Source organism: Prionailurus bengalensis, chromosome A1 (assembly GCF_016509475.1).
Source record: "Prionailurus bengalensis isolate Pbe53 chromosome A1, Fcat_Pben_1.1_paternal_pri, whole genome shotgun sequence".
Lineage (NCBI taxonomy): Eukaryota > Metazoa > Chordata > Mammalia > Carnivora > Felidae > Prionailurus > Prionailurus bengalensis.
Window position 1 is genome coordinate 197,948,482 of NC_057343.1, and position 27,909 is coordinate 197,976,390.

General features: G+C 53.9%; 1 protein-coding gene across 2 annotated transcripts in view; it reads right to left on the reverse strand.

Annotated features, from left to right (window-relative positions):
* The window catches only part of PPARGC1B (PPARG coactivator 1 beta), a 111,982-nt gene that overhangs the window by 10,775 nt on the left and 73,298 nt on the right, over positions 1-27,909 (reverse strand). The window contains exons 2-10 of one of the 2 annotated variants that reach the window (XM_043598182.1): positions 22,354-22,527; positions 16,493-16,714; positions 13,050-13,166; positions 10,683-11,838; positions 9,430-9,466; positions 8,767-8,831; positions 6,810-7,608; positions 3,371-3,446; positions 709-830 (exon numbers count right to left, since the gene is read on the reverse strand). In XM_043598182.1, the coding sequence (XP_043454117.1) occupies positions 709-830; positions 3,371-3,446; positions 6,810-7,608; positions 8,767-8,831; positions 9,430-9,466; positions 10,683-11,838; positions 13,050-13,166; positions 16,493-16,714; positions 22,354-22,527 (2,768 nt within the window). Of the gene's footprint in view, positions 1-708; positions 834-3,370; positions 3,447-6,809; positions 7,609-8,766; positions 8,832-9,429; positions 9,467-10,682; positions 11,839-13,049; positions 13,167-16,492; positions 16,715-22,353; positions 22,528-27,909 lie in introns of both variants that reach the window. The other variant, XM_043598177.1, reaches the window with a different exon arrangement.

A 27,909-nucleotide genomic window follows, 5' to 3' on the forward strand; every position in this document is an offset into this window, starting at 1 on the left:
ATTAAATTTGAATTTAAAAACCTTCAAAGCTCAGTTGGCAAATACGCTGGGAGATACTTTAGAGTTATTTCAAAACTGACAACGTTTTGACATCTAGGTCGTGCGTTTACGTGCAGCCTATGCTTCCTGCATGCAGGTTCCCTGACGGAGGAACGCTGCTTCCCCAGGTGAGTGAGGAGAAACAAAGATTCCCAGCAGAATAAAGGGTCTGAACTGGCTGCTCTGGAGGAACAGAGGGGCATGAGTGACACGGGTCCTTGCAGGGCAGTGTGGTTCCTGTGTAAGTGTCCCTTTAAGCCCCGGGGGCTGTTTGCTGCCCTATATCAGAGTGGAGACCTAAAGCAGCTATGAGAGCTGCAGATTTGACTCTGCTACTAACTAGCTGCTCAGTTAATCTGTCTGAGCTGCCCGGGAAGGGAAAGCAATAGAAAGAATGAGTGCATATGTCACAGGCAGGTTAGAACGTTTAAGAGAAGGCACAGGATTTGCCTGGCAGTCAGCAAACCATCAGTGGGAGTTTACTGCTTATTATTGGGCCACACAGTTGTTACTGGACCTTCTGTGGGACCTGGCTCTCCAGGTCCAGGCTGCGGATCTCATCAGATTTGTTCTGCGAATCTTCTCTGGCATCTTTTGTGTGGCCGGCCCGGGATGGGGACCCCTGCCCTTCCCCACTCCCCTCTCCTGCAATAGCTTGACCGGACTCACCTGTTGTTTCTCGTCAGCACCTGGCACTCCACAATCTCACCGAACACTTCGAAGCGCCTCTTCAGCTCTCGGGAGCTCATGTCACTGGAGAGATTGCGAACATATACCACACGGCCTTCACCCTGCTCAAGGAGGAAAACACACAGAAACCCAGTCATTTCCTGGCTTCCTGGGACCCGCTTGATGGGGGGCTTCTATGGAGTCCTAGGCCTCAGCCCATGATGTCCGGCTGAGTGGGTAACACTAACTGGGGCTGGAATCAGAAAGAGGACAATGACGACCCCTCTCCGGAACGTGCCTTGTTGGAGGAGGGGGCTGCTAAGTGTTGGATGGGGAAGTGGCTTTAAAGGGAGCAAATGCTCACTTGAAGGAAACGAGCAGAGAATGGACAGAGGCAGGAGGGGGGAGTTTATCATCATTAATCTAACTGCTTACTCATAACTGCTTACTCATATTTGTGTTTGGAGTCTGGGATTTTTTCTGGGTAGTGGGGAGGGGATAGGAAGGCAAGCTGCCGGGGCATCTAGATGGCTCAGTCGGTTAAGTGTCCGACTTTGGCTCAGGTCGTGAACTTGAGGGTCTGGGGTTTGAGCCCCATGCTGGGCTCTGTGCTGACAGTGTGGAGCCTGAGCCCTCCCTCTCTCTCTCTCTCTCTGCCCCTCCCCCACTTGCACTCTGTCTCTCTCTCAAAAATAAAGAAATATTAAAAAAAAAAAAAAATAAGGGGCGCCTGGGTGGCGCAGTCGGTTAAGCGTCCGACTTCAGCCAGGTCACGATCTCGCGGTCCGTGAGTTCGAGCCCCGCGTCGGGCTCTGGGCTGATGGCTCAGAGACTGGAGACTGTTTCTGATTCTGTGTCTCCCTCTCTCTCTGCCCCTCCCCCGTTCATGCTCTGTCTCTCTCTGTCCCAAAAATAAATAAACGTTGAAAAAAAAAAAAAAAAAAAGAAGAAAGAAAGAAAGGCAAACTGCCGAGGATGGGAATGGGCAGGCATGGGAAACCAGGTCGTTATGGGGGTCACAGTAAGCTGGGAGGAAGGCAGTGGGACCAGGACACAGGTCTTGGGGTCACCGCTATCCTCAGTCTTGCCAGGGCAGTGCATAGACAACTGTGACTAAGGGGTCACTTCAGGTGAGCCGGGTGCCATGCTGCGGGCCCCTAAAAGAGCCCAGCAGAAGGAGGGGTGGGGAGCAACCCAGGATGGAATGTGCCCTCCCCTCCCCTCCAATCTGTGATTGGATCCAGGGAATGCCATCGCTGCTCTGACCCGCTGGAGAAACTCCGGCTGCGTCCTGGAAACCTGTGCTCTCGTGGGTGAAAGTGACAGGTTCTGGTTTGGACAGGCTTTCTCCGGGGAACAGGTTAAAGCCATCTGGAACCACCCCACTCTCATCTCCCAGCTGGCAGGGAGGAAAGCAAGGCACAGGGGCCACAGCAGGCCTCTGCTGTCAACCATGGGAACTGGGTTCTGCTCAGTGTAGGAATCCCCTCCCCCAGCCTCCTTGCAGCTCCTTACTCTGGGAAGTTCTTTCCTGCCTCTGCCCCATGGTTCTCCTGAAACTACGTGGTGGCTCCTTTCATCTGTCAGGGTCTGGCTCCTCGCAGATGTCCTTCCTAGACTGCCATGTAAACACATCCTCCCCACTAGTCAAAACACGACTGTTTGTTTCAGAGAGTTTAGCCTCATGTGATTAATTCCACCGCGCCTCTCCCAATCTCTGATTACAGTGTTCATTCCTTGCTTACCAGTCTGTTGCCTTTCTCTCCCTTCTGCCCCAACCACGGGAATGAGGACCTTGTCTGTCTTGCTCGTGCCAGGCACGGCCCCACTGCTGAATGGTCACACGTGGAATCCAAGGTGATGCTCCAGGCACAGCCTGTGGTTGTAAGTACCTGCCCGCAGGCAGCTGGGTACCTCTGGGGTACACACACCTCATGTGTCCTCCCTGCTTCTGCCCGGAAGTGCCAGTTATGCAGGAAAGCAATCAAGTGCAAGCCTGTTTGTCTTTCTGAGCATCTGTCTTACTTTCTCTTCCCTTCTTTCTAGTGACATGGAGGGGCTGGCTCCGGCTCCCCACTGCAGATTCCTGATGAATTTTCTCTAGGTGCTTTGCAGTGGGTTCACCGGGCATAGCCTGGGCCCATAAACTAACTCTGGGGGAAGATCAGGGGGGTCAGTAGGAAGCAAGAAGCAGGCTTCTCCTGGTCCCTCAGACCAGATCAAGCTGGGGGACGCTTAGGAAGGACAGGGCCCAACTCCTTTGTGTATGGATGAGTAAACTGAGGCTCAGGGAAGCTGGAAGACCTGCCCAAGGTCACACAGAGGGTGGTACCAGGGCTGGTTTGTGGCCTGGCTGGCCCTGCTCTGCTCCCCCCCGCCCCCAACCGCAGCCTGCCCTCTCGGCCCTGCTAAGCCTCTGACGTTCAGCCCTAAAATCACCACCCACTACATGCCTCACTGCCAGTCCCTCGGCCGCACTTTGCACGATGCCACCTCTGATGCCCTTTGGTGACCCTGGTGCCTCTTTAAGTGAGAGAAACGTGACTATCTTCTGCAGGCCACAGCTGGCCTCAAAGAGCTTCGGGTCTATGAAGCCCCTGCACGTCCTGATGCCCCTGCTCTTCCCCATTCACTCCGGGCTCCGGGGCCCCAGATCACTTACAATGGCCTTTTCCCGCCGCTTCCTGGCATGCCGGACACTTGGCGTTCCGTCTGAACACGGTCCTCTGCTCTCACATCTGTCAGTGAACAAGCAAACCAGAGGCACTCACTCTCAGGAGGGACCATGGCAGGGTGGGCGGGTGGAGTTGCTCCCAGAAGCGAGGCACGCTTCTTTAGAACTTGCTCATGAAGGCAGAAGGAGCCCAGCACGCCCCCCCCCCCCCGCCCCCGCCCCGTCCCCAGCAGTGGCATGGGGCTGGGCATGGCTCTGTACAATGTGACCGGCGCCTCTGGCCAGCCTCTAGGACGAGATCACTGGGAACCACCGTGTCGCGAAATCCCAACCCGTCTGAACCTCGCCTTTTTCTGCCATTAAGGGTGGAAAGGCCCTCTCACTTCATCACTGTCTGGGACCTGATGGGGGGAAAACAACCTTTGAGGTCTTACGTTTCCCCATTTTCCAATGAAAACCCTGAGGCTCAGGTTCAATATGGGTTTGCCTAAGGATGGAACGTGGGGAAGCCAGAGCCAGAAGGAGGTCTGCTGATCCTGGACCCACTGCTGTCTAATGGCTGGCGCCCAGGCACGAGGCAACCCGGCCCTCACAGCCCCCACGTCCAGTCTGGCTATCAGGCTCAGCAGCCCACATGCGCCGCCCGGGGAGACCCCCGGATGCCACACGCCTGCGTCTTCCCGCCTGTCTGCACACCGCCTCCTCCCCCAGAGAGCCAGGCTGCTGGACTGGAAGGAGCACAGCATGGGAGGCAGGGGGGAGTCCGGGCTCTGCACATACTGTCTGCGTCCTTGGGAAATACAGCACGCAGGATAAGAACACAGACTCTCCGCTCAGACAGCCTGCATCCGTTCGCATCCCGGCTCTGCCACCTCCTGCTGGGCGACCTTGGGCTAGTTACTCACCTCCCCTTAGCCTGAGTTCTTCAACTGTAAACAGGGAGAACTGACCGTACTGCCATCTTGGCCATTTGTGAGGATCAAATCAGAAAATGCTCGGCTCAAGACCTGCTCAATAATTACTTGCTATGGTTTTCTTTCTTTTTTTTTTTTTTAATTTTTTTTTTCAATGTTTATTTATTTTTGGGACAGAGAGAGACAGAGCATGAACGGGGGAGGGGCAGAGAAAGAGGGAGACACAGATCAGAAACAGGCTCCAGGCTCTGAGCCATCAGCCCAGAGCCTGACGCGGGGCTCGAACTCACGGACCGCGAGATCGTGACCTGGCTGAAGTCGGACGCTTAACCGACTGCGCCACCCAGGCGCCCCAAACTTGCTATGGTTTTCTATTGAACTTCTTTGAGCCTCAGCTTCCTCATCTATGAAATGGGGGTAAGAAGCAGATGCGCCCTCCAAGAGCATCTGTGAAGCTAAACAGGGTAATAGAAGGGGGTATGACTTGCAAACTTTAAAGTGCAACAAATCGCAGTGTCATCATCCATTGGTAACACATTGGCAGTTCGCCCACCTGAACTGTTGAGAGTGATCGAAAGGTACTGTGGGGTTTGTGTTGTGACACCAGCTCAGAGCCGGGATCGGAAGCACAGGTTTAAGAAATGTGAGCCTGGGGGGGGGGGGAGGTGGCACCTGGGTGGCTCAGCTGGTGGAACGTCCGACTTCAGCTCAGGTCATGATCTCATGGTTTGTGAGTTCGAGCCCCGCATTGGGCTCTATGCTGATAGCTCAGAGCCTGGGGCCTGCTTTGGATTCTGTCTCCTTCTCTCTCTGCCCCTCCCCACATGTGCTCTGTTTCTCTGTCTCTCAAAAATAAACAGATGTTAAAAAAAAAATTTTTTTAAAAAAGTGAGCCCGGAGAAGGCTGATGACTCCTTTACCAGGCTTGCCAGGCACCAAGCTCTGCCAGCTGAGCAAAAACCGAGTCAACCAATTAATCTTCTCCAGTGAGCACAAAAAGCCAGCCCTGAACTTGGCCCAAAAGCAAGAAGAGGAAAAGGCGAATCCATGGGAGTTTCTAGAGAGGCTCGCAGCTCTTTGCAGGCAAGTTCATGAATACAGGCCCTGCCCTGACACCCCTGAGCCGGTCAGGAGGGAAAGGAGGCCAGGAAGCCCCAGCTCCAGCCTTGGAGGATGTGTTTCAAAAAGAAGAGAACCTTTCGTAGCTTCTGAGCTACTCAATGTTGCAGAGGAAGCTGCCTAATGTGGACGCCTAGTCACTTAAGTCCCCGTGACCCTTGGGAAAAGGAGAATGGAGCCAGAGAGAGGTCTGACCAATCATCCTGGCTTATTACAGAGAAGGGCTTTTAGAGAAATCGCTAGGGAAACTCATTTTGATTAACAGGTAGTTCAGGGCTTCTTGACATTAGTGTCAGGGGAGTCTACAACCCCCCTCAAACTGAATGCCCAGTTACAGGTCTACATACATTTTAAAGGGAAGAGAAGCGTTTGCTTTAATCAGATTTTCAGGCAGTTAAGAGCTACTGGTGTAGATACATAAATACAAAGCAGAGTTTTTCTACGAGAAGATATTTTTCTATTACCTGAATTCTAGTTCTCAGAGTATGGCACTCTGGTGACATCATCACCCGGGAGCTAGTTAGAACTGCGGACTCCCCCCCTTCCCCCACCATGTACAGATTGAGACACCGGGCGGGTGGGGTCCATGCAGCTGCAAGGTAACAAGCACTCCAGGTGGCTGCTGCATGGCTCTAGACCCAAGTGCACCATCTAGTGGTCACTCAGGTGCATGGCAGGCAGAGGATTTGGGACATGTCCTGACCCCGCTTAGGCCTCCCCAGGTCAGGTCAGGTCCTGCTGTGATCAGGGAGAGAAGCAACCTGACTCCACCAAAATGCGCCAAACTTCCATTCTTTCTGCCCAGCTCCCCACTGACTTTTGGACCAGCTCCTTCTTTCAGACCAGTTCACTGAGCCAAGATGGTCTGAGCAAACAGGCTCATGATGCATCATCCCTGTGCGAAGGTACAGCGGCTCCCAGGGGATCAGCTGACTGGCTGGAAGTCCTGGCACAGCTCAGCAGGACCAAGAGATGGGAATAACCTTACTGCTGCTTTAAATCCGGGTCTTATTTTTAGAACGAAGATTAGAGTTCTGCTAATCTGCCTTTGACATGCAAAGGTCACATAGACATTAAATTGGGTCCAAAGCAGGAAATGGATGAATAAGGGACAAGTTCATTTAGACATAAAGCCACAAGCAGCCAGGAAGTGGGTATTCTTCCTCTCCTGGGGCCAAGAGATTTGGGTCACTCTTGACTGCCACACGGCAGGCTTTCCCTGCCTCCAGGACTTGCCCCACAACTCTCCCAGGGAGACCACCTCCGGGGCCTCTGACCAGGACACAGGCCACACGGAGACTCAGCCCCAGTTTCAGGGCTCCTCCCTCCCTTGGCACCCTGGGAACTGGGGTCGTCGGCTGCCCGCTGTCCCTCTTGAGGCCACCCATCCATACCTGAAGGTCCTTCGGACGGCTGGTGACCGGGAGCGGCAGGAGGAAGAACAGGAACTAGAACGGCTGCGGGAACAAAGCTGCCGGCCGGCCTTGCTGGGGGGGCTCTGGTAGGGGCAGTGGTCAGAGCAAGGGGGGCTGACCCCCGAGTCCTCTTCTTCATCGTCCTCCTCCTCCTCCTCCTCCTCCTCAAGGAGGAAGCTGCTCTCACCACTGCTGCTGCTGCTGTCCTCAAAGACAGTGTCGTATTCAGGACTCTTACAGGAGGCCAGGTCTTCGTCCTCCAGGGCGCTCTCCAGGAGCCCAAAGTGCTTGGTGAGGCTGGCGCGGATCTCGTGGTCTCGCAGTAGCACACTGTCCTTGGCGGGGGCGCTGGCGTCACGGCTTCTGTCTTCCTCCCTGTTGGAGGCCTGCACCTCGGCCTGGAGGACCCCTTGCTGAGGCCAGTCCTCAAGGTGGACCCCAGACGGCTCCCAGGACCTCAGCACCTTCCTCTGCAGGGCGCCTTCTGGCTTCAGCACCTGGCAGTAATCGTGGTCTCCAAAGGAACAGGAGAAGGGGCGCTTCTGACCAGTCTGGGAGGCTGGCTGGGCTGTGGCATGCCGCAGGTGGGACAGGAGCTCGCTCCGCTCTGGGTGCTTCTTTGGCAGCTTGTGGGCAGCCCCCGCGGCGGCCTCGAGCTGGAGGCCCTCCAAGCTGGGAAGGCCGGGAGCTCTGTCTTTGCCTGGGCTGTGTTTGATGTCTGGCTTGAAGGGGTCCTCCTCTGTGGGCTTGTACGGAGGTGTGGTGGGCGGGGTGAGTCCTAGCCAAGCAAGAGGAGAACCGTGTGAGGTGGAAACGGGTCACTCCTCCAAGGGACAGAGGGTCTGGTTTGGGATGGCAAATAAGCAGTGTATGTACCACCACATTCCCAACCCAATGAATGGCAGGCATCATTAATCGAACACCGCACTGGTGGCTGAGCCTGAACGTGGCCTGGGACTCACGCAGCCCACGGTTAGTTCTTGAGCTGGCATGTGATAAAATCCACTTGCCATCCCTCTGTAGCCCGGCAATGGTAGCCAAAGCCTCCCGGTCATTCGAGATATCTCCTCCTGCTCTCCATCCAATCATTCGACCTGCTCTCCCTACTGTTTTGATGTCTCCCCAGGGAGCTTAAAGGCAGGCACCGCAGGTCAAACCTCCCACCTGGATTGGACCCCCACGGTGCCATTAGTGCTCCTGCATCTGACCTTGGCCTCCATCCTCCCCAGTGCAGAGGGAACTTGCTAAATGCCCGAGATCTCTTCCCGTCTGGGGCTCCTGAAGCCTGCAGGATCAAGCTCAAACTCTCAGCCTGGCATCCCTCTCAGCCTTCTGTGATTGCTCCTTCCGGCCCCTCCTCCACTTCCGCGATGTGGTGATGCCAGGCGCACCTCTCCTCAGGAGCACCTAAGGCTTTCACCCTGGGTGCCTTTTGCTCCTGCAGATTCTGCTGCCAGGGATCTACTTCTCGCTGCCTCCTCTCTCCAGCCTCTGCCTATCCTGCGAGCCCGGCTCACAAGCCCCCTGCTCTGGATGCCTTGCAGATCTTCCCAGGCCACACTCCCGCCCTGCCCCACCTCGCCCCTTCCTCCATGCTCCGGCGCTCTCGTACATACTCTGAACCAACGCGTCTGCAACAGCACCCGTCATGGTGGGAGCCTGTCTCCCACATAACACTGCGGGCTCCTTCAGGGGAAGACGTGTGTCTCTCCCTTAGCTCATGTGCGGCTTGCTGCAGCTGACCTGCTGACTCTCCCCCTTATAGCACCCTCATCAGGCATCCCAAGACCCTGTGCAGCCCGAGCAGCGGTGGCAGGGAGGGCTCAGTGGGGCACCCCCCACAACTGCCCGAGGGGCTGTTCAGGGTGGGGGACTCATTGCCGGAAGTCACACCAGCTCCCCCGAGGGCACCCTACCAGCTGAGCCCCTGGCTCACCTGCCGTGCCACAGAGCTCCACCGTCAAGGTCTGCTCAAAGCTCTTCTTGCCAAAAGGAGGGTCACTGGTGGGGGCGGGGAGGACAGAAAGGAAAGAGGCCAGTCAGCAGAAGGCTCCACTTCTCCCAGCATGCAAGGAGGGTAAGGGGACACCATGACAGAGCCCGGCTCTACTGCCCACAGAGGTGGGTGCTGGGGAGTTTTCTGGGAGACCCCCATCCTGGCTTAGAGGAGTTCAAAGCAGCGTATCGCTCTTGGAGGACACACAGGGGTAATCTGCTGGAGGGTGGGGACAGGACAAGCATCAGCACCCTCCTCATTTTATACAGACCTGAGACCCCAAGTGAGGAGAAGACTTGCCCAAAGCCACGGAGCATTATCACCTTTCCCCCGTGAAGGAAGTAATTCCTTCCCTGGTTCTGAAGAGGACAGCTTATGAAATGGCCTGAACCAAACCCTTAATTCCTTACGTTCCTGGGCCTGCAGAGACCTCCCTTCTAAGGGAGCCCGGCTACCAAGGGCTCCACACGGCAATGAGGGCAGGGGAATGGGGGGCAGGGGCAGGCTCACAGGCTGATGAACCACCCAACCCCCACCGCCATACACACACCCAATAGGACACAGACTCATGGAATAATAAACCGCTGATTTCCAAAAATCTACCTTTGTGACAAGGCCAGCATGAGGCACCTGGGAGAGTCTGAAAAGAAGACGAAAAAGAAGAAAATAAGATTCCCCAACACGTCATCACTACCAGATGTTTCCCTCTGGAGGAGACCCCGAACTTCCACTGGTACCAGGCAGAGCTCCCTTCAAGCATGTGACCCAAAATCCTCTGTCATTTTTAGGGAAGGGCAGGAACAACTCAAAGTCACCGTCATTCGCAGGGTCTCAGCAACATTAACACCTGGCCGACTACTCAAGGTTTGGGGAAGAGCAGGTAGGTACGAGAGCGACCCCTTCTGGCCAAACAGTATAGTACAGCAGGGTGGGGAGCCCCAAGGAAGGCCAGGGGCTCAGGGCTGGTCCACAGATGGATGTAGGACTCGAGGGTTGAATGGACAGCTCAATCTCTGTGCCTCAGTTTCTGTGTGTGCAATGGAGATTATGACAGTACCTGCCACACAGGCCCCCTGTGAGGAGTCACTGGGGATAACCTGTGTCAAGTTTTAGACCAGTGTCTGGCACAACAAATACACAATAGATACCTGTTATTACCAGCTCTACCATTGTTACCATTTAAAATTCAACGTCATTAGGGGCACCTGGGTGGCTCAGCCGGTTGAGCGTCCGACTTCGGCTGAGGTCATGATCTCACGGTTTGTGGGTTCGAGCCCCGCGTTGGGCTCTGCACTGACAGCACAAAGCCTGGAGCCTGCTTCGGATTCTGCGTCTCTCCCCACCGCCCCCACCCCCCGCCCCACTTCTCTCTCTGCTCCTCCCCTGCTTGTGCTCTCACTGTCTCTCTCTCTCTCTCTCTCAAAAATAAATAAATACACTTAAAAAAAATAAAATAAAATTCAACGTCATTATGGAGCTAGATTTATAGACTCACTCCTTTCGTCACACCATCACCCAGGACGTCTTCTTTAGAGCACTTAGCACCATTTGTAATTATCTTCCTTTTTTATTTACTTTGTGATTGCCTGTCTGCCCCACTGAAACAAAAGCCCCATGAGGGCAGGCATCTCGCTCCGTGTTCATTAAGTGGTGCCTGGCCCATGCGTGATGAAAAACTCAGAGATGTGTGGGTGATTTCTGAAGATCCGCCCAACTAGCCCATTGCACAGAAAGGGAAGTCGACAGCCGGAGAGGGGAAGGGACTTGCCCAACACAGGGCTCCTGGCTCCCAGCGCAGTGGGGTATGCCACACCCCATCCCTGCCCCCTCTCTTACAGACCACCGACTCCGACTACCTCTGGAAGGGAGCCGTGGGCAGCTGGGGTCCTCATCCGTGTCCCCACACCCACTCTCACAGGGGCTCTCCAGAGCCGGGATCTGGGGTCCCCGTGGGAGCTGCTGGTCTTGACCACTGTCCTCATCCGTGGGGCTGCCCAGCGCCCCCTCCATGTCGTAGGCCTCGGGAGCCAGGTGCAGTGAGGACAGAGCTCCTTGGGGCTCTGCAGGGACCAGAGACTCATCGGAGAATGTCAGCCAGGGGCCCAGCTCCGGGTTCAGTCTCCTGGAACGCCGCACGGGGCACACGGAACTCTCCGGCTTCCTCCCCAGCTTGGTCCACGGCAGGCCTCTGCCCGGCCTTTTCCGGCCCCATTCCTCCTCCTCCTCTTCCTCCTCTTTTTCTTCCTCCTCCTCCTCCTCCTCGTCCTCTTCCTCATCCTCTTCCTCCTGCTGCTGCTGCAGCCTGGCCGACCGGCCGGCGCGTCCTTTCACCTCCAGCCGCAGCGGGCGCAGGCTGGGTCTGGGCCCCGTGCTCCTGGGAGAAGCTGTGATCCTCACCTCCTCCACGGGGGATGGGTGGCCAGGGGACGCCTGGCTGTCTTTGGGGGGCCTGGGCCTTGGCCGGGGCGTGAGGGAGGCATAGACAGGTGTGGCCAGGCGGTAGGGTTTGCTGACGTCACAGAGGACATCTTGAGCCAGAAGTTCCCTCAGGATGGAGAACTCAGCCCAGGAGGCTTTGGAAGGGTGCTGGGACCGAGGCTGGGGCTTGACCTGCTTGGAAGGGCTGCTGCAGGGCTGGGGGGCTGGCTCTGGGGCCTGTGGGGGCAGCTTCCTCTGGGGGAGGCAGTAGGTGTGCATGTAGCGAATGAGCTGCACCACGGCGTGCATGTCTTCCCGGGAAACCTGGGTGCCGGGACGCGCCCTGCCCGGTGCCGGGGAGTCCTGGGGCAAGGCTGGAGCCGGCTGGGGGCTCGGGCAGTCCTCACCAGGTTCCTCATCCTCCTTGGCCGGGTGCTGGGGGCTCAGAGCGGGTGGCGGCTGCAAGCCCCTGTCTGGGGAGCGGGCTTTAGTCTGGGGGCAGGACGGCACCGAAGTGAGGTGCCTATGCAGTTCCGTACAACTCCGGCTCTGAGACTGCACTGTGGGGACCTTCCTGTCTTGGGTGCCGTCCATCTAGAGACAGAGAGAGGCCAGAGTGAAGAGGGAGGCCCGCACTGCCCCCCTCCACTCTGCCCCCCTCCTGCAGCCACTGGCCAGGCCCCGCGTGGCACCTGGCAATGCTCAGGTGATAAGGAACAAAGGAGCGACCAGCCTCCTAACAGGCCTCCCATCCATAGATTTCGCCCTCGTGGGTTCACTGACAAAGCCCTCCTCTGACCACCCGCTCCCCTGAGCTATACCCTTCGGTAATGGCACCTGGGCCTGGGAACAGGGATTCACTGTAAATGAGGGCGCCGGAGATCTCTCTGGGATAATGGGAATGTTCTAAAACTGAGCTGTGGTCATGGATGGGGCGCCTGGGTGGCTCAGTCAGTTAAGTGTCCAACTCTTGGTTTCAGCTCAGGTCATGATCTCATGGTTTATGAGTTCGAGCCCCACATCAGACTCTGTGCTGACAGCGTGGAGCCTGCTTGACATTCTCTCTCTCCCTCTCTCAAAAAAAATCAATCAATCAACCAACTTTGAACTGTGGTCATGGCTGCGTAACTCTGCAGATTTACTGAAAATCATCAAATTATACTTTAAAACTAGGTACCTCTTATGATATTTAAGTGACACCTCCATAAAGCCGTTAAAAAAAAAAAAATCCTGGTTCTGCCTGAGGGCATGGGATTGTGTTCAAGAGCCCCCTGCAGGAGTGTCCAGGGACCAGAGGGGAAGGACGGAGTGTAGGCTTTGAGTAACAGGAATGCTAGGAGATCACCTACGAAATCGCTCTTTGAAAGTCTTGGAAGATGGAATCCAAGGAGGAAAAGGGATCTGCTTCACTCCTTGGTGTTTGCGACAGAGCTTTCGACTCTCAAAGGGCTTCCCCCAGAAGAAAGGCAAACACCTTCTTGTGGTCTCCACAACCTGCAAGGATCTCATGTTTCTGTGTATCACCCGTTAGAATCAGCTCGCTGAAAGCAGGCCACACCTTCCCTGTCCCCGCTCTAACCCAATGTCTAACACGGCGCCTGAAACATTGAGGTGTATGAGAAAGTCCGGGGCTTTTTCTAGAACCCCAGACTGGAAAGTGCCCAGCACACCAGCTACAAGGGCTGTGTGAGGCACAAGGAGGAAAACCCCAAGTCGACTGAACTTGACACCCCCTGATATAGAGCTGAAGGTTATACCCCTCAAAGCCCACCTGGGGGCCTCGGGAAATTTGGGGGCAGAAATACCTTAACACAAGGCCGCTGACTCTTGGACCTGAGGCCTGCCTGGCGCCAGGTGGTCCCTTCCTTCTGGGTATCGGAGCTTGAGGACGGGTGGGACGTGGCGAGGAGGAGTTTCTGCAGCTGCAGGAAAAGCAGAGAGGAGAGGAGCTGGGGGTGAGCTCTGTGGGGGAACACGGAGAAGCATATCTTGGGGAGAAGCCTGAGCCCAGAGCTAGCTTCTTGGGACTGAGCACGCCCTGAGCCTGGGTCATCATGGGAAGAGGGTATTTAATGACTGAGAATATGTTCCCAATGTACCAAGCACAGAAAGCAGACTGTCCAACAGCAAAGACCCACACAAGTATCCCAACGAGACGTAAATCCTTCTCAGAGTTACTAACCCAAGAGGAAGATCTGTGACTTTGAGAAATCCAAACAGATCTTGGGTAATAATGTCTTCCCATTCTACTGTTAAAATATGACGTGTATACTTCATTGGGACGCTCCACGTACACCTGTAGCACTCACACGCATGCACGCGCACAATCTGGAAAGTCAGGCGCCACAGTGATTCTTTGGTTCGGGATTCCAGCTGATTTCCCTTTTTGTTCTCTTTGCTTCCCCATACTGCTTTGGTAAAAATTAATTTCTTAAATTAAAAAATTATACTTGTGAATGGTGAAAAAAATATATATACCACAAATTCTATGGGGTAGACAACTGGAAACAGGAAGACCTCCTGCCCGAGGTTCTCCTTCTTCCTTCCCAGAGGCAATTACTATTAACCACCTTCTTGTGACCCCATCACGAGGCGGAATTCAATCACACAAGGATATACGTATGTACCACCTCCCAACACACCTGCTTGGTTTTTTTACAAGTGGAAGCATGCTGGACTTAAGCTGGTCTGGTTTCTCTAATTTTTCTGTAAAAATTGCTGAGACTCTTACACTTCTGCACCCAGAAGGCAGGTGCACAGTGTATCCCAGCAGGAGAGCAGGGAGCTCAGCACACCTGCAAGTTCCACCAGGGATCCTATCGCAGCGAGACTGAGAACAAGTCGGGAAGCATGATGGGTTTTCACTATGGCACTAAGTGTCTCCTTGAGGGATATGGCCGCCCGCAGCCCCCACCCCGGCCAGGTCACCCCAGCAAGGAGTGCCAAAGGTTCAGGCACCAGAGAAAAGGCCATTCCACACTCCACCAGGAGCTGGAGGGTTCCCACCACTCTACCTAGACCCCAAACCACGCAGGTCTGTGATTCTCTGACATGGACAGGAAAAGATTCTTGGGCTGGTGGGAAGGGGCCTGGTTCTGGCCCAGCTCAGCCCCGCTCACTATGAGACCTCAGTGAGTGAGTCCTTTCCCTCCCTAAGCCTTGGTTTCTCCATTGGCACAATGGGGGAAAACTACACTAAATGACTGGTTATTAACCTTTTTTGACTCAGGAGGCCCTCTAAGAATACAACCGAAGCTGCTGACTTCAGAAAACTGCAGGGACATGTAGAGGTTCATGGGTCCCGGTCAGTCCATTGGTGGACTCTTTGGGATCCATGGCTCCAGGTTAAGAACCGGGCATCTAGCTAACTTCTCAGGGCCTTTCTGAACTCTGTCGGTATGCTGGGAGTCTAGATGGTGAGTCTGTTTCCTGTGTGCCTAGCACAGTGCCTGCAACAGAGGTGCTCAGTAAACCTGTGTGGAATGAAGGCAGTCTGAGGTGTGGGAGGGGAAACTACCTGTGGCCAGCAGGGGCCGCTCTCTGCCTCCCTGGGGTTTGATCCCTCTCCAGAGCCCTCTGCCCTGAGACTTCCTCTCGTTAGTACTAACGGGTCAAGCCAGTTAGTATTTATTGAGCAACTTCTAAGTACCAGCTACTGTTCTAAGTGCTTTACATGCATTATCTGCAGTACTCCTCCTATCAGCCTTTGAGATAAGCACTATTATTTGACCCCACCTATGGACCAGGAAGCTGAGTCAGAGAGATTAGGTGTCTAAAGGACAGGAAAGCATTAACTAACCGGTGGGGCTGGGATTCAAACCCAGTCTGATTTCAGTCTGACAGGAAGCAGGACCCCCATCAGCAGAAGCCACAACGTGGGACTAAACATAGTCTTGTGCCCAGTATACAGCAGGTGCTTACTAAATGTTTCACACTGCTTTGGGGGAACTTGAAGACAGTAGGAAAGGAGGAAAGGGGTCCTGGACCAGGTGTCTGAATACCAACTTGCTGTGTGACCATGGGAGAGTCCCCTCCCTGCTCTGGGCCTCAGTTTCCCCATAGTTGTACTTGACGGTCACTACAGGCCTTTCTACTCAAACTCTCGACGACCTAAGTCCCTCCCCAGCTCAACAGGCTCTGATTTTCCAGCTGAGTCTTGTCAGGCCCAGGAACCTCAGCGCCAAGGTGAGGAGCCCCAGATAGGTGAGCATAGCTGGGCTTCACACACCCCATGAAATCTCAGCCTGAGTTAGGGACACCTGCTTTCAGTAACTTGTGAGGTCTGGACTCCTTCGAGAAGGTGATAAAAGCTGAGACCTTCTCCCCGGAAAACTGCAATTTCATGTGCACATTCCCACATTCCACGTATACTCACACAGACGGCATTTAACTTTTGTTGGTCGGGGGGGGGGGGGGGGGGGGGGGGGGGGGGCGTCAACCGGTCCAAACTGTATGGAGGGCCATCTGGAAATATCTGTCTAAACTGAAAACTCAGGTAGCTGTAGACCCAGAGATTCCATTTCTAGAAATTCATCCACTTGGACATGGCAAAGGCCTGTCCGGGGCACTGACGGAAGCAGTATTAACAGTAAGAGCTGGAACTGTGTCAGTTTCCACCAACTTGGGGACGAGTAAAGTAAGCAGTGGCACATCCTCACAAAAGAACATTAGGTAGCTAACAAAAAGTATGGAGCAGAGCCACCTGTGCTCATCTGAGTTTTCAAGATACCCAGTTCCCTGAGAAAAGGTGCAGAGCAGCATATAACGTAGGCTCCCTTTTGTAGTAAAAAAAAAAAAAAAAAAAAAAAAGAAAAGGTGGAAGAGGAAAGTCACCAAACGGATAGGTAACCATGGTTACCTCCAGGAAAGGAGAACGCAGTTGTGAGATGGGTAAGGAGGTTTTGCTTTTAACTCTCCACATCTCCTGCTTGAATTTTTACTGTGTATGCAGGTATAACCTTAAGGAAAACGTTTTCACACGTAATTTCAAGAGCTGACTAATCACGGAGGCCAATCCATAAAATGCCAAAGGACCTACGGGGTGCAAGTGGAGCCTCCATGGTTAGGCCAGCCGTACAGGTGGGAAAGGTGAGGCCCCGTCTAGGCTGCCCGCTGTGCACCCCTGTTGTCCGTGATGCACGGACACCCCTGCCGGATCGGGAGCTGGTTCCCCTGCACCTACCACCCCTGCAACCACACGCCATATCCCAGGCCACGGCCATCACTTCAGTTAGAAGCAGGTTCTCACCAGTGAGAGCTCATCCACCTCAGGCGCTGGGGCCTGGGGCCTCTCCAGGGAGGGGCTGGGACTGGGGGGTGCAGATGAGGGGGCAGGCGAAGCCGAAGTACAGGATGGTGCGTCTCCACCGTCCAGGGCCGGGAAGGCGGCCAGACCCACGTCGTCTTCGGGGATGTCGTCCAGGGTCTTGGTGAGCGCTGCCAGGAGAGCTTCATTCTCGCTGTCGATTATCTGAAGTGAGGAGCACGGGCGGAGCAGAGAGGGACACAGTTAGCCAATGCCTTGGGCTCCGTACACGCAGCACCATCACCCCCCTGCCAATCCCCTCCCATCCTTCCCTAGTCATCAGATGGCTCAGCGTTGCCGGGATAGCAGATGCTGAAGAAATATGTTATCGACTCCAGGAATCACAGAAGTTTGCGAGCAGGCAGCAGGTGATGCTGGAAGGAGCCTTGCCCTGGGAGCCCCGCTTCTAACTCTGCTGCTCATCAGTGTGCAACCTTGGGCACAGGGCTGTCCACCTGAGACACCTGGCCCCTTTACCAAGGACAGCAGCTCTACACCACGGCCTCCCGCATCCAACTCCTGGGACGCAGCCCCCAGCCCCTGAAGCTGGTCTCTCTGCCTCTGAGAACAGCATCCACCACAGCGTCCCAGCCCCTCTGACTCTGGAGCCCAGGCAGGCAGTGTATACGCTGGAAGCTTCAGGGTTGGCCATGACAATGACAACCACAGCAGTAAGAAAACCACTACGATTGCCCAGAGGGTTTCCAGGCCTTGCTCACCGCTCAAGAGCGGTCAGGAGCTTGGGCTCTGGAGCTGGGGTTGAATCCCAGATCCCACACTTACCAGCTGTGGGTGCTTAGGCAAGAGCGAGGAACAGAAAGGCTTCGTGAACATTGTCTCAGGTAAACCTTATAATAACCTCTACCAGGGGAGCGCTACTCTAATCTCCATTTTGCAATTGGGGAAACTGAGGATCGTGGAGGTTGAACAAGGTGTCCAGGGTCACATAGCAGATCCGGGACAGAGGCAGGACTTCCACCATGACATACATGAGCCAAGACTCTTGCTTTTCTGATGTCTAAGATCTGTAATGACACGGGTCAGCATGGATGCTCCCAGACCACCCGCAGACACCAGCCCAGAGGCCCCCATGCCCAGAGGCCCTGGCGTGTGGCCATCACACTGCTTCTAGGTGAGCGAGGCACCTCGCTCGTTTAGTAAACCCTGGTTGCTGGGCCTGTTCTGGCAGGAGGCACATTCTGTCACATGATGCCCCCGCCAGCACTCGTTCCCATCCCAGGTCAGGCTGTTTATCCTTTCTTCAGGAAGTGCATCTGAAATATGCATCTCGTGACGGCCCTTTGGCTGCACTAAATCTGTTCCAGCCCTTGCAACTGGAGCAGCAGCTGAGTAACTCGAAGGGGGGACATGGGGAGGAGAGAACAAACGCATTTGTAATTTTTGGAACAGAGCTAAAATAAAAGAAAGGTCAAAAGGAGGTTTTCGTTGGGCCTGACCCAGGCCCTGGGGAGTGTGTGTGGGGGTGGGGGAAAAGGACACACAAGGGCAGATCCAGGCCCGTGGACTCTGGCTGGAGAATGTGATGGGGCTCACTCGACTGCTCCCCATGCCCCCCACCCGCTGCCACCACCCTCAGGCCAGAGCCCCCCGTATTCCCAGAGTGATCTGTCTAGCCCAGCAGGGAGTTCAGACCTTGCAACCGGGGACCCAATGACCACTCTTGGGGCTGACCACCTGGGACTCTGCCACCATAGGGTGATTGTGGCCAGACAGCTTCTCTCTTGTAAGCCTTGCTGTTTTTTCTGCAAAATGGGAAGACATGATTCCTGCCCCCACCCCCACCCTAACTGTCTGCTTAGGAAGGCCGTGCTGGGAAGCAGTGCTAGAAATGCTCCCTAGGGTGCTCCCAGGCCTAGCTCAGCGCCTGGGGCAGGTGGCTCCCAGGCAGATCTACGGAGGAGAAGAATGAATACACCAAACAATGACTTCTGGCCACAGGGCGAGACTCAGATCTTCGTCTCAAAGGAGAGATTCTAAGAAGGAAGTTATTCAGAAATGATGTCATCGGCACTGGATGGAGCGAGAGTTCCCTTTCTCACAGGGACAACGGCCAAATGTCCAGAGATACTATGAACTATCACAAATACCAGAGCTCGATCCCTCAGGGCTCCTGTAGTGATGACCAGAAATGTTAAACATGCGGCCCACATGCCCCGCCTCCCCCCATATCACTAACCAATCGTGGCCTTCGTTCCTTCCACACCAAAATCTTTCTTAACACGGCCCTCTAGGCAATGACTACCATTCCCCATTTCCTCACGAGGAAACCTATTCGCCATTCATTTTGAGGGGGCAGGCGGAGAATGAAAGTCCAGGAAACAGACTTGTCAAGGTCACACAGCAAGTCAGAGCAGGGGCGAGGGGGGGGGGGGTGGTGGGGGGGGGGGGAGTGGGGGGGGGGGTGGTCAAGGACTCACTATGTGCCAGGCACCGCGCAAAAATGAATACAACATGGCAAAGACCTCAAGAAGCACCCAACAGGCTGGATGAAATCAAAATGAGTGACAAAAGGCCTCCTCCCTCTCCTCAGCCCTTCCTGGGCCGCTCCAGCTCGGGGAAAGGCCATTTTGACCGCAGCATCCGTCAGTGCTAAGGGTAATACATCACCGGGGGCCGTGCCACCCTCTCCTCTTCCCAGGCCCATTGGCCAGGCTCTCCCCACTCCGCTTGGAAGTAGAGTGCAAATTAATGGAGAGTTAATCAGCGGAGGAAAGGATATTAATAGACTCAGCCACACCCCAGCCTTCCTGAGCGGCTCTCAAGCTAGAGGAAAAGGAGTCTTCAAGAAATCTGAGGGGAAAGTGCTTCACTTTGAAGGCCCAGGAGGGTCTGGAAGGAATGACACAGAACAGGATTTCTGTCACAAGGGCCACAGAACACTCAAAAATCCCCCCCTGTCCAGGGGGCTCGACTAGGGTGCAGAAAACCCAGGGTATCAGTTTTTCCGCCTTTTTGTCCAGCAGTAGGCCCATATATTTCACCAGAGCCTAAAAGGACCTGGTGACCCTCTCCCCAGCAGATGAAGAATTACTGATGGAATCCACATCCCTTCTTTATTTCTTGCATGGGGGAACCAAGGCCCAGCCTCAGGGCCCAAGACCACGCAGCAAACTGATAAAACAACCAAATGCTTGCTTCCTCCAAAATTAATTAGTGATGGTTATGGCCCTGGCCCTAGGACTCTGGGAACACAGAAAAATGGAAGACACCATCTCTGCCCCCCCACCCCACCCCCTGCCGTTAACACTGTTACAGTGGCTTGTCCTCCACACTCCTAGTCTATTTCCATGGAAATGGCGCCATTTGACTGGAGGGAACACAACTCTGACACAGGAGCAGGGCTCTAGGATTCCCACTGGTCAAATGAGAAAACTGAGCTTGTGGCCGATGGAGAACCCACGATGCCAGCTTGAGGTTTTGGAATGGGCCACGCCCGGCCCTTGGCAGGGAAGAAAGTATCACAATCGGTTCCTTCATTCAACACACGTGATCGAGTCCTTACAATGCACGAGGGCCCCAGAAACTAATCAGATGCTGTTTGTCCTCAAGGAGCTCAGAGTCTAAAGGACACATAGAGACACTAGCATACATGTGCCCGCACAGGCGCACACAAGATGGGAGCCCAGGAGAGGAAGTAACTCACCGAGGGGGGCGACATGAGAGCTGGCATTGAAGGAATTACTCATCTGATCGGCATTTATTAAGCCCTGAGAAAGTGCCAGGCTCGGTGCAGCGTGCTAGAAATGCACGGTGCCATCGTGGCCCCCACGGTCATGGGATTTATGACGTGTGTGTGGCAGGGGGGGTCAGGCGCTGATCACAGGATCACACCCATAGGGACGCACCGGTGGGCAGTGGGTGCAACTGGCCTGGGACTGGGAGAGCGGGCGAGGTGTGTAGACCATGACAGGGAGAGGGGCTGGGTGGGCAGAATTTGGCCAGAGCCCTATCTGTCTGTGAGGGTTTTCTGGCTTCCTTGCTGGGCTGGGAGCCCTGGGGCCACATCAGGCTCACTTGCACCCAAGACCATTTCATGCACACAGAGAGGCTTTTCCTGACCAGCCAGTCTTCAGATCCTTTTCTCACACCTGGCTCATTCCTTTCATGCCCATGTCACAATGACCACAGTTTCTGTGTTAACTGATCTGGGGTCAGTTTTCTCTCTACACTGTACACAGCACAGTGCCTGAGGCACAGAAGGAGTTTCCATTTCTAGAAAGAAAGCTACAACACGTCAGGAGTCTATGAGATGGTGCTCGTGACACGTCAGCATGGCATTTGACACCCAGCACATTATTGTTGTTATTATTATTATATCGGCAGACAGGCATGGGGAGCTAGAGCCTCTCCCCCAAGTCTTTATAGGGGAGCATATTTCAAGGAAAGAATAATAAATCTGGATGTCCCCATCACAACACTTCAACATGGTCAATTTTATTAATTATGTATGTACGTATGTATTTTGAGAGAAAGAGAAAGAGAGAGAGAGAGAGAGAGAGAGAGAGAGAGAGCATGAACAGGGGAGGCACGGAGAAAGAGGGAGACAGAGAATCCCAAGCAGGCTCCACACTGTCAGCGCAGAGCCCGATGCGGGGCTCAAACTCTTGAACCGCGAGATCATGCCCTGAGCCAAAACCAAGAGTCGATAATTAACCGACTGAGCCACCCAGGCGCCCCAACAACACGGTCAATCTTATTTCACATATTACCCTCCAGGCCACACACCCACACACGCAAATGCATGCAGAACTCGTTTTATTTTGATGCAAATCCCAGACATCATTATTATTCCATATGAGAGGGCTTCTTAAAGGAAATCTCACCCATCATGTGCCCCCGAGACTGGACACAGAGCACACAAGGAGAGAGGCATTGAAATGCACAGCAATTCTCAGCACTGCCTCTTTTTTTTTTTTTTTTTTTTTACTTTTTAAATTTATTTTGAGAGACAGAGAGAGAGAGAGCATAAATAGGGAAGGGACACAGAGAAGAGAGAGACACACACACAGAACTTGAAGCAGGCTCTAAGCTCTGAGCTGTCAGCACAGAGCCCAAGGCAGAGCTTGAACCATGAACTGTGAGATCATGACCGGAGCTGAAGTCGGATGGATGCTCAATAGACTGAGCCACCCAGGCACCCCGCCTCTTTTTTTTAAAGAAGTCTCTAGGCTCCAATTGGAAAATGAAGAGAACTGTACCTGGTCTAAGAGTTGTTAGGAGAATTAAATGAGTTAACACACAACAGGGACAGTCTTGCCTCAGAGCAGTTGTTCAATACATGTGAGTCACCTCCATTATGGCATCGCCGTGGTTATCAAGCCCTGGCTCGGGAGGCAGGCAGACTGGGTTTGCATGTAGCTTAGCTTCTGACTAGGTAAATCACCCTAGGCATGTGACTTAACTTCCCCAAGCCTCAGTTTCCTCATCGATAAAATGGGTTCAGAATCACACCTGCCTCACAGGGTAGGGATGAGAATTCAGTGAGATACTATAGGAAAGGGAGGTCTTGAAACCACCCAGGCCCACAGAGCGGCTCATTTCTGACGGTGCGGCATAGCAAGAGCGGCTCTTCCCAGCCCTCACTGTCCAGAGGTGATAACAGGCTCGGCCAGGGGATGAGAACTGCCCAAGATCAAGGGCAGATCCAGGACGAGAGGCAGGGTCCCAAGAGCTTTGGTGGGAGATGAGACTTCTTTGCACGAGCAAGTGCAAAAGAAGGTGGTGCAGGGCAGAGCCAGGCCTTCAGGAGTAGAGGGAGTCACCGCGAGGCTCGGAGAACGTACCTGGAAAAGCTCTGAGTCGTCGGGGCTGTACTGGCTGGGTTCAGTCTCGGAGCTCTCCGGGCACCACTGCAGCTCCCCGAAGCAGGTGGCTGAGTCAAAGTCGCTGGCGTCCAGCTGGGAGAGGTCAAGCTCGGGAAAGTCAGCGCAGAGTTGCTCCTCCCCGGACCCCCCACCCTGAGGAGACAGGAAGGAAGGAAGCGAGTCAGAGCTGGGTCCAAGCACAGACCCTCTTGCTCATGGTGCTGCCAGCCTGGGCCTCGGGCAGCCCTTGGCCAAGGCCTGATTTTGCCATGAGACCAAGAAATGTGAAGGTAGGCCCCGACACCCTTGCAGCTGTTGAAAGTACCAGGAACCAAGCCAGACCCTGGCAATACAAATCCTGCCCGCTGCTCTCTCCCCTCCTCCTTTGCACTCCTACACATCCCTCAACGCCTCTTTCCCATAGCACCTCCTTCCTCTTACCAAAACTGTTGTGTGCAAAACTTCATTAGAAGCTGCAAACAGACTGGGGCGCCTGGGTGGTACAGTCGGTTAAGCGTCCGACTTCAGCCAGGTCACGATCTCGCAGTCCGGGAGTTCGAGCCCCGCGTCAGGCTCTGGGATGATGGCTCAGAGCCTGGAGCCTGTTTCCGATTCTGTGTCTCCCTCTCTCTCTGCCCCTCCCCCGTTCATGCTCTGTCTCTCTCTGTTCCAAAAATAAATAAACGTTGAAAAAAAAAATTTTTAAAAAAAGAAGCTGCAAACAGAGACTCGTTTGCATTACTGTCCCCAGCTGAAAGGGGTTTCTGGGATGCGATATTAATAATGAAACAAACAACAGCAGTAATAATGGCTGGCATTACTGAGTGATTACAATATTCTGGAGAAATACTCAGCCACAGTCTCAGGGATTTTACAGGTGGATGTGTGTCATGTCTAAGACGTGGAAGACTGCTCATCCGTGCACAACAGGGAAACAAAACTATCACCACCTGTAGCATGGAACTGTTGAAAAGAACAAGGCAGACCTACACGCTCTCCAAGACACGTTAAATAGAAATGAAAACTAAATCATAGAAACTAAAAATCTAAAACTGAAACTAAATCATGAAAACTAAATCATATAGCGGGTCGAATATTAGCCCATAAAGAGAAAAATCGAACGACGCAATTCTTTCCGTACAATAGTGCATATGCAAATATACCGGAAAAGGTCTCCAAGGCTAAAAGCCACCTGACAGTGGTGGGTGGGGTACAAGGGAGGCAGGGAGGACTGTGGCGACAGCACTGACTGAACCAGCGTTTCTCAACGTGTGGTCCCAGGACCGGCAGTGTCGACACCACCTGGGACCATGTTAGGAATAATGCAGATTCTCAGGCCTAAGCCCAGACTCACTGAATCAGAAGGTGAGGGCTTTCTCACCTGGCTCCCACATTTAACAACTACCAGTAGGACAGAGAGACGGCCCAAGCTGGGAGGTGGACAGAAAGAGCACAGCACAGGCCTTGGGGTCCGGCAGACCCGAGTCATAATCGCCACTCGCCAGCTGTGAAACCTGGGGCAAGTTCTCTTTTTCCCTCTGAAACTCAACTGCCTTACCTATAGAATGGGACACCTCCTGCCTCATACAGTTAAGGTTAAGTAAGGTGATATTATGGCCTGGTTCAGGAGGGGCTCAATAAATGGTAGCTAACAGTAATAATAGCAAGTAAGAATAATAATATGGGGCGCCTGGGTGGCTCAGTCGGTTAAGCGTTCAACTTCGGCTCAGGTCATGATCTCGCGGTTCGTGAGTTCGCACCCCGCATCGGGCTCTGTGCTGACAGCTCAGAGCCTGGAGCCTGCTTCAGATTCTGTGTCTCCCTCTCTCTCTGGCCCTTGCCCTCTCGAGCTCTGTCTCTGTCTCTCTCTCTCTCTCAAAAATAAATAAACATTTAAAAAATAATAAATAAATAGAAAGGAAGGAACGAACGAACAGGGGCACTGACTGGCTTAGTCAGTTAAGTGTCCGACTTCGGCTCAGGTCATGATCTCGTGGCTCCTGGGTTCAAACCCCGCATCGGGCACTGTGCTGACAGCTCGGAGCCTGCAACCTGCTTCGGATTCTGTGTCTCCCTCTCTCTCTGCCCCTCCCCACTCTCGCTCTTTCTCTCAAAAACGAATAAACATTTAAAAAATCTTTTTAATTTAAAAAAAGATAAAGAAATAATAATAATAACAATGACAACAGTGTCTCATGGTGGGCAGAGAGGGTGGAGCTGCCTTAGAGAACAAAAAAACGCCTATGTGACACTTAAAAGAAATAGGTTTTGCACAGGCCTTTTCCTTAATTGTTCCCACTTACTAAGCCTCATAAATTATGAACAAATGTATATTATTAGCTCAACTTGACACAGGAAAAAGGCTTTTATCCGAATTTGGGTCAAATGTCTTAATTGGCGTTTTGCAAGAAGCCTGTATCCACAGGCAGCACCAGGGCCAGGTTCTCTCAAGTGGCTGGTCCCCTGCTCAGACTAGGGACCATGGTGCCCTGCGAGCCTCTGTCTCCAGGGACATCCCCCCCCAGGATCATTCCAGGCCCCGCCCAACACCCTACTACTTCTGGTCATCACGCTCAGCTGCCCTGGCCGCAGGGAACACTCAGGCGGACTCTCAGCCTCCTTTGGCAGCTTCCTTCTCCTCTGTGTCCCGTCAGACTGTGCGGATGCAGCAGCCTTGCCTGTTCTAGATAGATGATCCGTTTGTTTCCAGTCCCTGGCTACCGCGAACACGTCTGCAATATGTGTGCACAAGCCTTTGCGCGGACGTACGTTTTTAGTTCCCCTGGGTAAACATTTCGGAGTGGAATTGCTGGGTCATAAATGGATGTGACTTGATAAAACGACAAAATTGTTCTCCCAAATTGCCATGCCACAGTACATGCTTATCAGCTGTGCTGAGAGCGCCGACTGTTCCACACCCTCCCCGGCACTGGGTGTTGCCACAGTCATTTTAATTTTAGCCACGCTAGTGAGTGCGTTCCCACATTTATTAAATGCTACTATGAGCCAGGCGCCGGGACATGGAGGCCTCAGTTGATTCCTTCACAAGTTGACATCTTCGCGGGGAAGAAAACACATGCATACTTGATTATAGGTTGGGTTAGTGCCACGAAGGAAACAGGCCAGGTGCACTGACGGAGGACAAGAGAGGGAGGCGAAGTCTCTGTTAGTGGGGGGGGTCAGGAAAGGCTTCCTGGGAGAGCCGACATCCGAGTTGAGACTTGGAGAAGTCAGGCAGTGGAAGACGTGGGGAAGAACGTTCCAGGCGGAGGGGCAGCAAGGCAAAGACCCAAGTGCGGGCCAGGCCTAGAGCACGAGGCACCGACCAAAGGTTGGTGAGGCGGCAGCTTGGGGAGTGACGGGAGGTGGGGGGGGATGGGGGAAGATGCCTTCAGAGAGGCAGGTGGAGGCCGGATCAGGTGGGGATTGGAAGGGATTTGGGTTTTACTCCAAGCATGATGGGGGTGGGACCAGCAGGGAAGCAGGCGGATGTGGCATCCAGGACAGGGGCAGGTGGCGGGGCTGGGAGGTACCACTCAGGCAGGCAGGGTGGGCACATCGAGGGCCTGTGGAGTGGGAGGGAGGGCCAAAGCAGAGACACGTGAGTGCTGAACGTGCTGAACGGCTAGTGTCTCACTGCCCCTGGGGTCTCATTGGCCGGCAAAGCCCTCAGTGATGAGCTCCCTTGGGGAGTTCTCTCTGTGTCCCGGATCCCTCTCATCCCTGTAACTCAGAGAAGCCACATCTGTAGGACTTGCTTCTTGAGGCCTAGAAACCCAGACTGGCGAGGAACCAGCCGCCCTGAGAGGCTGTCCAGGACAGTCACCGTGGACAATCTGGGAGTCAGAGGCCCCTTCAAGAACCAGATGAAAGAGGGGCGCCTGGGTGGCGCAGTCGGTTAAGCGTCCGACTTCAGCCAGGTCACCATCTCACGGTCCGTGAGTTCGAGCCCCGCGTCGGGCTCTGGGCTGATGGCTCAGAGCCTGGAGCCTGTTTCCGATTCTGTGTCTCCCTCTCTCTCTGACCCTCCCCCGTTCATGCTCTGTCTCTCTCTGTCCCAAAAATAAATAAACGTTGAAAAAAAAAATATTTAAAAAGAACCAGACGAAAGCTATGGACAGCTTTTAGGTTACCCATTAAATATGTCTGAGCAACGCGTGTGTGTGCAAGAAATTCATACTTCTAGGCCTTCACGAACGCAGCCTAAGGACTCCTGGCCGGCTGGCCTACCTCCTTCACTTTGCAGATATGGAAACTGAGGCCCAAAGAGGATAGTAGATTTGCTCAGGGTCATCCAGGGAGTGTCCTTCCCATCAAAACCATGCCACCTCCTTTACAAAACACCCATAAAATGGCAGTGACTGCTGCACTTATCGATTAGCCACAGCAGCTCGGCATACCCTAAGTATACCCAGGACACAAAAATAAAGAAACCTCAGCTTCGCGGCCTTGGCAATTAGGGCCGAGGCCACTCTCTAGCTAAAAACCATTAAGCACTGCGTTAATGGTGATTTCTCTGGCCCTCCCCGTATTTGGAGAGGCTTTTGGAAGGGGTGCCTTGGGTGACCCAGTTCGCTTGGAAAGGTCTGACTTGAGGCCTCCTTGTTCCTTACCAGCCATCTTCTGCGGGCCCCCCTAGCAGAGCTGGGAGGTCATAGCACAGGACTGACTACAGCCACTGCTATTACTGAGCGCTTACCAAACGCCGCCGAGGGCTGCACTAAGTACCTTATGCACATCCTCTCATCAGATTCCTAAAATAACCCTCCAGGGCAGATGTCATTGTCCCGTTACTAATCAGGAAACTCAGAGAGGGAGTCACTCTCATTAGTTGCCCAGGGCTGCTGTAACCAAGCGCCACAGGGTGGGTGGCTTCATTTTTTTTTTAAGTTTATTTATTCCTTTTTGAGAGAGCCAGAGCAAGCAGAGGAGGGGCAGAGACAGGGGAGTGGGGGAGAAAGAGAGAATCCCAAGCAGGCTCAGTGCCGTCAGCACAGAGTCCAATCTCACAAACCATGACCCAAGCAGAAACCAAGAGTGGGACGCTTCACTGACTGAGCCACCCAGGTGTCGTTGGCTGGGTGGCTTAACCAACAGAAATGTTTTCTCTTCCCGCTCTGGAGGCTGGAAGGCTGAGCTCAAGGTGTTGGCAGGGGCGGCCCCTTCTGAGGCCACTCTTGTTGGCTTGTGAACGACCTTCTCCCCGTACGTCTTCCCACCGGCTCCCTCCCTCTGTGGGTGCCTGTCTCTGTGTCCACATTTCCCCTTTTGATAAGGACACCAGCCATGTTGGATTAGGGTCCATGCTAATGACCTCACTTGAACTAGATGACCTCTGTAAAGACCCTATCTCCAAATCAGGTCACATTCTTGAGGTACTAGAGGGTTAGGATTCAAACATCATCTTTTGGAAGACACAGCTCAACCCACAGTACCCAGGGTCCCAGAAAGGCGAAGCTGAGATTCCAAGCCAAGTCTCTTTGTTCCCTGCAAAGCCTGTGTTTTTTTACTTCTGAAAGTGAGAAGGAACATTCA